The sequence below is a fragment of the Lynx rufus genome, unplaced genomic scaffold (genome assembly GCF_022079265.1).
Source record: "Lynx rufus isolate CCGP_SWC_20201006 ecotype Redwood Valley unplaced genomic scaffold, mLynRuf1.p SCAF_9, whole genome shotgun sequence".
Lineage (NCBI taxonomy): Eukaryota > Metazoa > Chordata > Mammalia > Carnivora > Felidae > Lynx > Lynx rufus.
The window spans coordinates 21,430,258-21,444,833 of NW_025814897.1; the positions used below are offsets into that span (position 1 = coordinate 21,430,258).

Sequence of the window (14,576 nt, forward strand, 5' to 3'; positions counted from 1 at the left end):
CTGAATCCTCCTGCCTATACCAGCAATAATATGGAGAAGAATAAGAATGTTTCTTTAGTTTTTGGCACTTCTGTGTTTAAGAGAGATAACTGTAAATTCAACTTTCTGTGACTTATGAAGCTTATCATAGTTGTTCAGATTAAGAATAGCTTAGAGACAGAAACAGTATGAAAAGAAAATAGCCAGTATATTTTTCCTTTTTATAAACATGTTATTAGTTATTTAGTAAGCTGGTTTCAGGTACAGAAATACAAAAGCAAACAATGAAACAAAGTAGCTATAAGGGAAATGCTAAGACGGGTCTATTAAAACACAGATAACACAATCTGCAGAAGCAACATTGATAATGATCAAAACCTCTTGAAAAACATAATAAAATTTTTAAAATTGAATTTCTTGGGGTACCTGGGTGGCTCAGTCGGTTAAGCGTCCAACTTCAGCTCATGGTTCGTGAGTTTGAGCCCCACATCTGGCTCTGTGCTGACAGCTCAGAGCCTGGAGCCTGCTTTGGATTCTATGTCTGCCCCTCTCTTGGCCCCTCCCCTGCTCACACTCTGTCTGTCTCTCTCTCAAAAATAATTATACATACACAATTTTTTTTAATAAAAATTGAATTTCTTTATGTTATAATTTCTAATCAGAACATGTTTCTTCTTTGGATTTTAAACAATGCTTTCCACAATGTAACTTTGATATCCTTGTTTCTCAAACTGTAGATTAAGGGATTAAGCATGGGCACCACATTAGTGTAGAAAACTGAAGAAATTTTTCCCACGTCCATAGACCCCGGAGAAGAATATTTAAGATACATGAATGCTGCCGAGCCAAAGAAAAGAGAAATAGCAATGATGTGAGAACTACAGGTACTGAAGGCTTTTGATCGTCCTTGAGCAGATTTGATATGAAGAATGCTAGTGAGGATAAAGACGTAAGAAATCAGGATGGTAAAACTGGGTACTGTGATATTAATTCCCACGACTATCAGAACTACTACCTCGTTGACATAGGTGCTGCTGCAAGACAGTTGGAGGAGAGGAAGAATATCACACAGGTAATGGTTGATGACATTAACACTGCAGAAGGTTAGTCTGAGCATGCACCCTGTGTGGGCAGAGGCTCCAGCAAACCCCATCATATATGCAGCAACAGTCAGCAAGGCACAGACCTGATGGGACATGGTTACCTTATACAGCAACGGATTACAGATGGCCACGTAGCGATCGTAGGCCATTGAGGTCAACATATAGCATTCTGAGATGACAAAAAAGAGAAAGAAAAACAGCTGAGTCATGCAGCCAACATAGGAGATGATATTCTCCCTTGATACAAAGTTCATCAGCATCTTGGGGGTGAAAACAGAAGAGTAACAGAGATCAATGAAGGATAGGTTGAAGAGGAAGTAGTACATGGGGGTATGGAGGTGAGAATTTAGACTAATAAGAGTGACCAAGCCAACGTTGCCCACCATGGTGACAATGTAGATCACCAGAAACAGGAAGAAGAGGGGTTGCTGGAGCTCTGGACGGTCTGTTAGGCCAGCAAGAAGAAATTCAGTCACTAAGGACTCATTTCTAACCGGTATTCTTCTCTTCAGAAATCTGTGAGAACAGAAGAAACTTCCATTAATAGAGACCCCAGCTCTCTCCTTCCTTACATGCTCTTATTTATGAGAAGACTCAGACCAGCAGAAATCGAATAAGTCCCTTTGCTTCACAGGGTCCAAATGGACTGCACACATAGCCATTGGCATTAAAATCACTCTGTCTTTTGTTGCATGAGTTGTATGTGACAAACAGCTATTCCTGTCTTTACTAGAAGATACAAGAATGGAGTAGCTGAGGACTAAACCCACCTAACCCTCAGAAGGGAGGTATCCCCCTTCTCTCCCTCCCACTCATCTGATCCTTCACTTCCTAGTTATCCTACTCACATTTCCATTACCTTACCAGATACTTCAGTTCCCCAGTGATGACTAACAAAAAAATAGAAACTTCTGCTAGAATAGAGATCATTCAGATATTTTGCTTCCTAGAAGGAAGTCTGTCAGAGTCTACAGGGTTTCCAGATCTTTCCCACAAGAATCTACAAAGTCAACTGATAACACTTATTGAGGAGACCCTTGGTAGCCTAAGACTTATATTTAACCATACATCAGGTGTTTCTACACATTCTCCTTTGTTCCATCCTAGCTGGACAGAGAATGTAAAAGGAAGGTGGATGTGCTTCCTTCTCTTTGTACGAGGGCACAAAAGAGAAACATAATTTGGATGTTGATTAAATTAGTTAGGTTTGTGAAAATGTAGCAAGCTATATACTTAGGACATTTAAACTTTATTGTATGTGTATTTCAGCTGAAATAGCATATGTCAGCTAAAAAATATTTTTAGGAAAAAGACAAATCTTTTCCTCTGATGTTTCTATTTTCTGGACATGTCACTTGGAACTGCTATAGCTCTCCTGCTACTAGACTGAGGATGAAGCCAACACAGGAAGGGTGTGCTAAGAATAATGCAGGCAGTGGATTAAGGGCTGCATACTTCTGAATTTCTTGCTATTCAAAATAAGTACTTTCCCCCATTTTTCAGCAACAGAGTGAGAGAAAAATGGAAACTTGCATAACTCACTCTCCTTCCATTGAGATAACTCAGTGCTGATTCTTCGTGAGTTTCACCTCCACATCCCTGTAAGAACTGGCTTTTATGATGTCACAACTGAGCAGATAAAGATAGTCACAGGATCTTCTTCCTTTACTGGCAAAAGAGCAATAGCATAGATCTCCCAGACTGAATGTTCCAGGAGCCAGCCTGAGAAGTAGATCAAACTTCTAGTTATAAATTTACTAAGAGAGTTTGAAGGGAAACCACATAGGTGACACCTGACCCATCATGACATAGAGCACAAGGCTTTTGCTTAAGGCTTATAATTCTTTTAGACCTCATTAGAAATACGGTGTAGATCTTCCCTAAGATCTCCCCATCGTGATAAACTCTGCAGGGAAGAATCTGATGTCTGAGTTTACACACTAATTGTAACCGTAAATGTTAATTTCCCAACAGGGATTACATATTCCCTAGGTTTTAGGAGAAAGGGTCCTCTGCTGTCCCTTAGAAGGATGCATATAAATATCATCACTGAAAATGTCACTAATTATCATTCTATGTAACCCAGTTCTAGTCAGAATTTATACACATCTCCTAAAGTTTATTTATTATGCTTTTTTAATATTTTGAGAATTCTAAAATAATCATTAAGTATATTTTATAGACACAGCAAAAGGATACTTTTGTTTTCAGAGATTATTGTTTAAATAGAAAGTTATTTGATAGAATAACAACCCATTATTCTATGAAATGTTACTTTGCGTTGTTCTGACTCAATATGGCTTTGCTTTCCACATATTAAAATTAAATCTATAAGAAAAATCACTGGTAATAGGTTTCCATCTTAAGAAAACACAATTTTAGAATTCCAGAGTATATATTAATTTCTCCTTATGCTTGTGAGAAGATATCTAAAGTTTACTTTCAAATGAATATAGATTCACAGAGAATTATAAAAATAACGTAGAGATTTCCTGGAACTCCAGATTCCTACCTACATCTCCAACAACTGTAGTATAATAGCAAAACCAGTAAACTGACTTTGGAACAATAATGTTAAGTAGAATTTAGGACTATAGATGTTATTCAGCTTTCAGCAGTTTTACATGCACTGAGAGTTTGTGTTGTGTGTGCCTGTGTGTGTGTGTGTGTGTGTGTGTGTGTGTGTGTGTGGAGATCAATGCAATCTTATCCCTTGTACAGATTCGCCACCACCATTAGGACACAGGACTGCTCCACCAGCTATTCTACCCCTTTACAGTCAAACCCAACCCCTTCCACCTGCATCTGTCTTCCAGCAACCACTGACCTGTTCTCCACCTCTTCAGTTGATTCCTTTAGAGAACAATAAATGAAATCATATAACATGTAACCTCCGAGATTAGTGTTTCTCACTAAGTACCATGTCCTGAAGTCCATCCCAGCTGTTGTATGTATCAGCGGTCTGTCCCTTTCATTGCTGGGTAGTATTCTGTATTTTACAATTCAAATTTATTCAACCTTCTGTAGTAACTTAAGATTTGGGTATTGGGAGGCACCTGGGTGGCTTAGTCAGTTGAGCTTTCGATTCTTGACTTCAGCTCAGGTCATGATCTCATAATCGTAGGATTGAGCCCTGCATCAGGTTCTGTGTTAGGTGTGGAGCCTGCCTAAGATTCTCTCTCTCTCCCTCTTTCTCTCTCCCTCTGCCCCTTCCCCACTCACACTCTCTCTCAAAAAAAAAAACAAAAAATCTGGGTATTGATACAAAACTAAATCTGTTTTATTCATGGAAAATGTTTCCGGGACAGGAGCCAGATGACAGTTGAGACTGGTTCAACTAGGAATTCTCTTTAAGCTAACCTGAGTCAAGGCTTTCATTCTCCCTCCTCTAAGAATAGTGGCTGAAACACCCAGAATTTAAATAGGTCTTATAACCAGTCAAAGACAAGGGAGAACACAGTGTATGTACCAACATTACTCTTTCTGAAAGTGTACCTTAGTAGTCACAATCAAATAGTCAGGAAAAGGCATTTGAACATAATGCAAATTCTATTCGCTACAATTTCTTATTCATTCAATCTCAGTACATGTGTATTTGAGTTTCAGAGTTGCAAACCCATACGCCTTTGGGAAACCAATTTATCAACCAGGGTACAGTGTTTATGTACAGGTTTTTTTGTTTTTACCCTTGCAACGTATAGTCAGTGTTTCTGTCACAGAAAGAAGTTATAAGTATAGGGGCGCCTGGGTGGCGCAGTCGGTTAAGCGTCCGACTTCAGCCAGGTCACGATCTCGCGGTCCGTGAGTTCGAGCCCCGCGTCGGGCTCTGGGCTGATGGCTCGGAGCCTGGAGCCTGTTTCCGATTCTGTGTCTCCCTCTCTCTCTGCCCCTCCCCCGTTCATGCTCTGTCTCTCTCTGTCCCAAAAATAAATAAACGTTGAAAAAAAAAAAAAAAAGAAGTTGTAAGTATACAAAAGGGGGAGTCTAGAATGAACTATGTGGTGCTAGATTAGCACCACATAATATACATCTTAATACACATATTAAGATACATAGATTCAAAAAGATAGGTAGATAGATAGATAGATAACAGACAGACAGATAGATACACAAGCATTTGAATACATACACGTATTTCCTATCTCTCTCCACTAAGAGGGCCTAGAAGCAGTGATACCCTAGTAAAAATGAACACATCTGGGGCACCTGGGTAGCTCAGTCAGTTAAGTGTCAGACTTTGGCTAAGGTCATGATCTCACAGTTTGTGAGTTTGAGCCCCGCGTTGGGCTCTGTGCTGACAGCTTAGAGCCTGGAGCTGGCTTCAGATTCTGTATTTCCCTCTCTCTCTCTCTGCCCTTCCCCTGCTTGTGCTGTCTCCCTCTCTCAAAAATAAATAAACATTAAAAGAAAATTTATTTTAAAGAAATGAACACATCCAACACCCAGACCTTCGTTTCTTAATAACATTCTCTGATAATAACTGGGCACCTTGGAGAAATGATTCATTTTGGGGATGCACCAGGGAAATCACAAAATGATCCTGAAGCATCTTTTAAAAAAGAAGACAGAGTCATGGCAAAAGTTTACATTATCCAACCTGGGAGCTCTGAAGGAGCAAAGCTGGACCTATTTGAACAACAAAATAATTACAGTTGACCCTTGAATCGCATGGGCTTAAACATATTAGAAAAAATTTTTGGAGTCTTTGACAATTTGAGAAAACACTTATTTTATTATAAGAATACAACATATGTAACTTACAAAATATGTATTTGTCAACTGTTTATGTTACCAAGAAGGATTGCAGGGGCGCCTGGGTGACTCAGTCGGTTAAGCATCCAACTTCGGCTCAGGTCGTGATCTCACAGTTCGTGACTTCCAGCCCCGCGTCAGGCTCTGTGCTGACACCTCAGAGCCTGGAGCCTGCTTCAGATTCTGTGTCTCCCCCTCTCTCCGTCCCTCCCCCGCTCACATTCTGTCTCTCTTTCTCTCTCTCTCTCTCTCAAAAATAAAAGTAAACATGAAAAAGAATCTTAAAATAAAAGACAACTCTTCAAGAGAAATTGAGCTGTATGAAAGATTCATTACCGTGTCTTTATTGAACTCGTTTTATCTTAATCAATAAAAACCTTGAGCTTAGAACTCACTTCTCTACTTATTACAGATACTTCAGCAGCAATCGGAAGCATCACTGACTTGATATGTGTGAGCTCAATTTCTGCTCAATGATTCTCTGAGTACTTGAATATGTTGATGCGGAATGATCTCTCAGATTTCAGACTTAAGAAACTGAATAATTTTTTTTTTAAATTTTTTTTTCAACGTTTATTTATTTTTGGGACAGAGAGAGAGACAGAGCATGAACGGGGAAGGGCCAGAGAGAGAGGGAGACACAGAATGGGAAACAGGCTCCAGGCTCTGAGCCATCAGCCCAGAGCCCGACGCGGGGCTCGAACTCACGGACCGCGAGATCGTGACCTGGCTGAAGTCGGACGCTTAACCGACTGCGCCACCCAGGCGCCCCTGAATAATTTTTTTTTTAAATCTCAGTTGACTGACATCTGATTCCAGCCAAGATAGAATACACCATTGCTCCCTACTATACCCTCTTAAACTAAAAAACCCTGGGCATAACACAACAAACATAGGAAGACATTGAAAGGTAAAAACAAGACAGACTTCCATGGAGTATGGGGAATTGAGGAATATGGCTGGTGAGTTCCTTGGGTTGTTTTTTGCCCTGATGGTACACTGGACAAGCCTGCAACCCCAAACTACCAAAGACAGACCCAAAAAGCTTTCCTCTAACCAAAGAAATGGGGGGGGGGGAAGTAGTCTAGTAGAACAGAAAACATTTTTTATAATATCCACCCAACAACAGGCAAAAATTAAATGACAACCTGCCTAGCAACCCATGTCAGAAGGGCCAAGCAGAGAGCTACATCTCTACCCTCTGCTTGAGGGTAACAGGAAGTACTCTGATTCCTTCACAGGGGTGATGTCAGCAGGGCCATGTGGAGACTGAACTGCTTATCCTCTGGCTGGAAATAGGAAGTGGCAACCTGATGCCCCCACCAGCACAGTGTTAAAGACTGGGCAATAATCTGAACTCCCTTCCTACTCAGCAGCAATTAAGTTGAACAAAATGATACTAATTGGCACTCTATATTCCCTGCTGGTATAGAGTCAGTGGGGCCAAGTGGGGAACTAGTTTCCATCCCACCCAACAGCAGTGATGTGAAACAAGACTATACAAGATAGTGCTAGTCGTCATACTCAGTCCCAATTCCCCCTGCTGTCAGTGGGTTCATCAGGGAACTAAACTTCTACTCCTCACCCGGCAGCAATGAAGCGCTGTCAGTAACTGTTCCATTCTAGCTAAGGTGCTGCCAAAGAACTGAAGTGGGAGTTGAATTTCTTTTAGGTTTATTTATTTATTTTCTGGAGAGGGAGAGAGAGAAAATGAGCAGGGCAAGGGCAGAGAGAGATGGAGAGAACCTCAAGCAGGTTCCACCCTGTCAGTGAAGAGCCCAACATGGGGCTTGAACTCACAAACCGTGAAATCGTGACCCGAGACAAAATCAAGATTCAGATGCTTAATCCACTGAGGCACCCAGGTGCCCCAGTGGGAGCTGAATTTTTATCCCACATGTCAGTAATGAGGGGGATACAAGTCAGCAACCCAATGACATTGGAGGGACATTCAGGGCTCAGCAAGGGTCTGAATATCCAGAAGTATCTGAATCTGCACGCTATACCTAAGCAAGGTGACCACTAAAAAAGAAAACCACATGAGATCCATAGTCTCACAAACTAATATACAAAATGTCCAGGGCACAACTGAAAACCATTCATCATATCAATGACAAGAACCACCACCACCACTTGAAGATGAAAAGAGAACCAACAGATGCCAATATGGAGATGACTCAGATGTTACAACTATTTGAAAAGAATTTTAATACAGTAAACAAAATTGCTTCCACAAGCAATCACAAATACTTTTTTTTATTGTTTTTATTTTGTTTTTGAGAGAGCATGCAAGCAGGGAAGAGGGACAGAGGGAGAGAGAATCCCAAGCAGGCTCCAGATAAGCACAGAGCCTGATGTTGGGTTTGATCTGGCAACCCTGGGATCATGACCAGAGCTGAAACCAAGAGTCAGACGGTCAACTGACTGAGCCACCCAGGCACCCAAATTACAAATAGGCAGATTATATCTTTTAAAACACGTTATAAAATAAAATATGTTAGCAGAGAGATAGAAAATACTAAAAAGAGCCAAATGGGACTCTTGCTTTTGAGAAGAAGGAAACGGTATATTTTTTTCCTTATTCCTCCTACAATTACAACTAAAAACCCTACACATTACATAAAAAACAAACATAAGATTATTAAGGGTAGAGAGGAGGAGACAGGCTGGTAAGGGGACTGAAGACTCACGGTCAGTTCCCTGGATTACTTTTGTCTCTTATGTCCCAAATTTGAAGGAGTTGGCAACAAAAATTTTCAATAAGCACAGATATTTTTAAAAATTAAAGTCGACAGGGGCGCCTGGGTGGCGCAGTCGGTTAAGCGTCCGACTTCAGCCAGGTCATGATCTCGCGGTCTGTGAGTTCGAGCCCCGCGTCAGGCTCTGGGCTGATGGCTCAGAGCCTGGAGCCTGTTTCCGATTCTGTGTCTCCCTCTCTCTCTGCCCCTCCCCCATTCATGCTCTGTCTCTCTCTGTCCCAAAAATAAATAAACGTTGAAAAAAAAAAATTAAAGTCGACAGGCCTGCCTCCCTCCCAGTGCTGCAGGGCCCCTCCTGCAGGGGACCACTGACGGCAAAGCAATCTAAGCCTGCCCCTCCTGCCCCTGTGCACCTTGCAGATCCACCCCAGCTAATGGGTCCTTGGTCAGATCCCATCAAAGCAGCATCACAACCCTGGCACTGTGCAAGCAGCCCAGACAGGGGTCACACCACTCCACTGCCCTGCCCCCAGGAGAGGGGAATATAAGGTACACACCAGTCTGACGGTGGCCCCAGCAGTGGGCTGGAGACAGACATCAGGTCTGACAGCGGCCCCGCCCACCAACACAAGTTACTCCAGACAGCACAGGGGAAGTACTCTGCAGTTCCACGCCACCCCAGGGACTACCCAAAATGACAAACTGGAAGAACTCTCTGCAAAAGAAACTCCAGGAAGTAGCAACAGCTAACGAATTGGTCAAAAACGATTTAAGCAATATAATGGAACAAAAATTTAGGATAATAGTCATAAAATTAATCGTTGGGCTTGAAAAAAAGTATAGACGACAGCAGAGAACCTATTGCTACAGAGATCAAGGGACTAAGAAATAGTCATGAGGAGCTAAAAATGCTATAAATGAGGTGCAAATAAAATGGAGGCGATCACAACTCAGGTTGAAGAGGCAGAGGAGAATATAGGTGAATTAGAAGATAGAATTATGGGGGTGACTGAGTGGCTGGGTCGGTTGAGCATCCAACTTCAGCTCAGGTCATGATCTCACAGTCCGTGAATTCAAGCCCTGCGTTGGGCTCTATGCTGGCAGCTCAGAGCCTGGAGCCTACTTCGGATTCTGTGTCTCCCCCTCCCTCAGCCCCTCTCCTGCTCGCACTCTGTCTGTCTCTCTGTCTCTATCTCTCTCTCAAAAATAAACAAACATTTAAAAAAATAAAAATAAAATAAAATAAAATAATGGAAAAAGGGGAAGCTGAGAAAAAGAGAGATAAAAAAAATCCAGGAGTATGAGGGGAGAATTACAGAACTAAGTGATGCAATCAAACTGAACAATATCCATATCATAGGAATTCCAGAAGAGGAAGAGAGAGAGAAAGGGGCTGAAGGTGTACTTGAGCAAATCACAGCTGAGAACTTCCTTGATCTGCAGAAGGAAAAAGACATTGAAATCCAAGAGGCACAGAGAACTCCCTTAAGACGTAACTTGAATTGATCTCCACAACATATCATAGTGAAACTGGCAAAATACAAGGATAAAGAGAAAATTCTGAAAGCAGCTAGGGATAAACATGCTCTAACTTACAAACGGAGACCCATAAGACTAGTGGCAGACCTATCTACTGAAACTTGGCAAGCCAGAAAGGAATGGCAGGAAATCTTCAACGTAATGAACAGAAAAAAATATGCAGCCGAGAATCCTTTATCCAGCAAATCTGTCATTCAGAATAGAAGGGGGCATAAAGGTCTTCACAAACAAACAAAAACTGAAGGAATTCATCACCACTAAACCAGCCCTACAAGAACTCCTAAGGGGGATTCTGTGAGTGAAATGTTGCAAGGACCACAAAGTACCAGAGACATCACTACAAGCATGAAACCTACAGACATCACAATGACTCTAAACCCATAGCTTTCCATTAATAACACTGAATGTAAATGGACTAAATGCTCCAACCAAAAGACATAGGGTATCAGAATGGGTGAAAAAACAAGACCCATCTATTTACTGTCTACAAGAGACTCATTTTAGACCTGAGGACACCTTCAGATTGAAAGTGAGGGGATGGAGAACTAGCTATCATGATACTGGAAGTCAAAAGAAAGCTGGAGTTGCCCTACTTATATCAGACAAACTGGACTTTAAATCAAAGGCTGTAACAAGAGATGAAGAATGCCATTATATAATAATTACAGGGTCTATCCATCAGGAAAAGCTAACAATTAAAAATGTCTATGCACTGAATACGGGAGTCCCCAAATATATAAAACAGTCACAAACATAAGCAACGTTATTGATAAGAATGTGGTAATTGCAGGGGACTTTAATACTCCACTTACAACAATGGATAGATCATCTAGACACAGGATCAATAAAGAAACAAGGGCCCTGAATATTACACTGGATCGGATAGACTTGACACAGATATTTAGGACTCTGCATCCCAATGCAACAGAATATACTTTCTTCTCAAGTGCACATAGGACATTCTCCAAGATAGATCACATACTGTGTCACAAAACAGCCCTTCATAAGTATACAAGAATTGAGATCATACCATGCACACTTTCAGACCACAAAGCAATGAAGCTTGAAATCAACCACAGGAAAAAGTCTGGAAAACCTCCAAAAGCATGGAGGTTAAAGAACACCCTACTAAAGAATGAATGGGTCAACCAGCCAATTAGAGAAGAAATTAAAAAATATATGGAAACAAATGAAAATGAAAATACAACACTCCAAACGCTTTGGGATGCAGCAAAGGCAGTCCTGAGAGGAAAATACATTTCAATCCAGGCCTATCTCAAGAAACAAGAAAAATCTCAAATACGAAATCTAACAGCACACCTAAAGGAAATAGAAGCAGAACAGCAAAGACACCCCAAACCCAGCAGAAAAGAGAAATAATAAAGATCAGAGCAGAAATAAATAACATAGGATCTAAAAAAACTGTAGAGCTGATCAATGAAACCAAGAGTTGGTTTTTTGAAAAAATAAACAAAATTGATAAACCTCTAGCCAGGCTTCTCAAAAAGAAAAGGGAGATGACCCAAATAGATAAAATCATGAAGGAAAATGGAATTATTACAACCAGTCCCTCAGAAATACAAACAATTATTAGGGAATACTATGAAAAATTATATGCCAACAAACTGGACAACCTGGAAGAAATGGACAAATTCCTAAACACCCACACACTTCCAAAACTCAAACAGGAAGAAATAGAAAGCTTGAACAGACCCACACCAGCAAAGAAATTGAATCAGTTATCAAAAATCTCCCAACAAATAAGAGTCCAGGACCAGATGGCTTCCCTGAGGAATTCTACCAGACATTTAAAGCAGAGCTAATACCTATCCTTCTCAAGCTATTCCAAAAAATAGAAAGGGAAGGAAAACTTCCAGACTCATTCTATGAAGCCAGCATTACTTTGATTCCTATACCAGACAAAGACCCAGTAAAAAAAGAGAACTACAGGCCAATATCCCTGATGAATATGGATGCGAAAATTCTCAACAAGATACTAGCAAATCGAATTCAACAGCATATAAAAAGAATTATTCACCATGATCAAGTGGGATTCATTCCTGGGTTGCAGGGCTGGTTCAACATTTGCAAATCAATCATTGTGATACATCACATTAATAAAAGAAAAGATAAGAACCATATGATCCTGTCAATCGATGCAGAAAAAGCATTTGACATAATTCAGCACCCTTTCTTAATAAAAACCTCGAGAAAGTTGGGATAGAAGGAACATACTTAAACATCATAAAAACCATTTATGAAAAGCCCACAGCTAATAACATCCTCAATGGGGAAAAACTGAGAGCTTTTTCCCTGAGATCAGGAACACGACAGGGATGTCCACTCTCACTGCTGTTGTTTAACATAGTGTTAGAAGTGCTAGCATCAGCAACCAGACAACAAAAGGAAATCAAAGGCATCAAAACTGGCAAAGATGAGGTCAAGCTTTCACTTTTTGCAGATGACATGATATTATACATGGAAAGCCCGACAGACTCCACCAAAAGTCTGCTAGAACTGATACATGAATTCAGCAAAGTTGCAGGATACAAAATCAATGTACAGAAATCAGTTGCATTCTTATACACTAATAATGAAGCAACAGAAAGACAAATCAAGAAACTGATCCCATTCACAATTGCACCAAGAAGCATAAAATACCTAGGAATAAACCTAACCAAAGATGTAAAAGATCTGTATGCTGAAAACTATAGAAAGCTTATGAAGGAAATTGAAGAAGATATAAAGAAATGGAAAAACATTCTGTGCTCATGGATTGGAAGAATAAATACTGTTAAAATGTCAATACTACCCAAAGCTATCTACACATTCAATGCAATTCCAATCAAAATTGCACCAGCATTCTTCTCGAAGCTAGAACAAGCAATCCTAAAATTTGTATGGAACCACAAAAGGCCCCAAATAGCCAAAGTAATTTTGAAGAAGACCAAAGTGGGAGGCATCACAATCCCAGACTTTAGCCTCTACTACAAAGCTGTAATCATCAAGACAGCATGGTATTGGCACAAAACAGACACATAGACCAATGGAATAGAATAGAAACCCTAGAACTAGACCCACAAAAGTATGGCCAACTAATCTTTGACAAAGCAGGAAAGAACATCCAATGGAAAAAAGACAGTCTCTTTAACAAATGGTGCTGGGAGAACTGGACAGCAACATGCAGAAGGATGAAACTAGACCACTTTCTTACACCATTCACAAAAATAAACTCTAAATGAATAAAGGACCTGAATATGAGACAGGAAACTATCAAAACCCTAGAGGAGAAGGCAGGGAAAAACCTCTCTGACCTCAGATGCAGTAATTTCTTACTTGACACATCCCCAAAGGCAAGGGAATTACAAGCAAAAATGAACTATTGCGACCTCATGAAGATAAAAAGCTTCTGCACAGCAAAGGAAACAACCAACAAAACTGAAAGGCAACCAACAGAATGGGAAAAGATATTTGCAAATGACATATCAGACAAAGGGCTAGTATCTAAAATCTATGAAGAGCTCACCAAACTCCACACCCGAAAAACAAATAATCCAGTAAAGAAATGGGCAGAAAACATGAATAGACACTTCTCTAAAGAAGACATCCAGATGGCCAACAGGCACATGAAAAGATGCTCAATGTCACTACTCATCAGGGAACTACAAATCAAAACCACACTCAGATATCACCTTACGCCAGTCAGAGTGGCCAAAATGAACAAATCAGGAGACTATAGATGCTGGAGAGGATGTGGAGAAACAGGAACCCTCTTGCACTGTTGCTGGGAATGCAAACTGGTGCAGCCACTCTGGAAAACAGTGTGGAGGTTCCTCAAAAAATTAAAAATAGACCTAACCTATGACCCAGCAATAGCACTGCTAGGAATTTGCCCAAGGGATACAGGAGTGATGATGCATAGGGGCACTTGTACCCCAATGTTTATAGCAGCACTCTCAACAATAGCTAAATTATGGAAAGAGCCTAAAGAATGGATACTCTTTATCTTTTCTTGGATAAAGAAATTGTGGTTTATATACACAATGGAATACTACGTGGCAATGAGAAAGAATGAGATATGGCCTTTTGTAGCAACATGGATGGAACTGGAGAGAGTTATGTTACATGAAATAAGTCATACAGAGAAGGACAGATTCCATATGTTTCACTCCTATGTGGATCCTGAGAAACTTAACAGAAGACCATGGGGAAGGGGAAGAAAAAAAATGGTTAGAGAAGGAGGGAGCAAAAACTCCAAAAAACAGAACAAACTGAGTGTTGATGGGGGGTGGGAGGGAGGGGTCGGTGGGTGATGGGTATTGAGGAGGGCACCTGTTGGGATGAGCACTGGATGTTGTATGGAAACTAATTTGACAATAAATTTCATAAAAAAAAATACCAAAGATTCTCACACTAATGGTTATTTGCCTAAGTTGTTAGTGCCTGATACAGCATGTCTGTCTTTCAGCAAAAAAATCACAAAGCCTGACAAAACACAAGACAA

At 40.5% G+C, this 14,576-nt stretch overlaps 1 protein-coding gene across 5 annotated transcripts; it reads right to left on the minus strand.

The window, feature by feature from the left end:
* Positions 1-637: 637 nt before the first annotated feature.
* LOC124505302 (olfactory receptor 8B3-like) lies at positions 638-10,454 on the minus strand. 5 transcript variants are annotated; one of them, XM_047071208.1, is made up of 2 exons: positions 10,444-10,454; positions 638-1,571 (listed from the first exon to the last, which is right to left on the minus strand). In XM_047071208.1, the coding sequence occupies exons 1-2, from the start codon at positions 10,452-10,454 to the stop codon at positions 638-640; spliced, it is 945 nt and encodes a 314-aa protein (XP_046927164.1). The 5 variants fall into 5 exon arrangements, with proteins under 5 accessions (XP_046927164.1, XP_046927166.1, XP_046927165.1 ...); XM_047071210.1 differs by lacking the exon at positions 10,444-10,454 and adding an exon at positions 8,211-8,221; XM_047071209.1 differs by lacking the exon at positions 10,444-10,454 and adding an exon at positions 7,874-7,884.
* Positions 10,455-14,576: the final 4,122 nt, after the last annotated feature.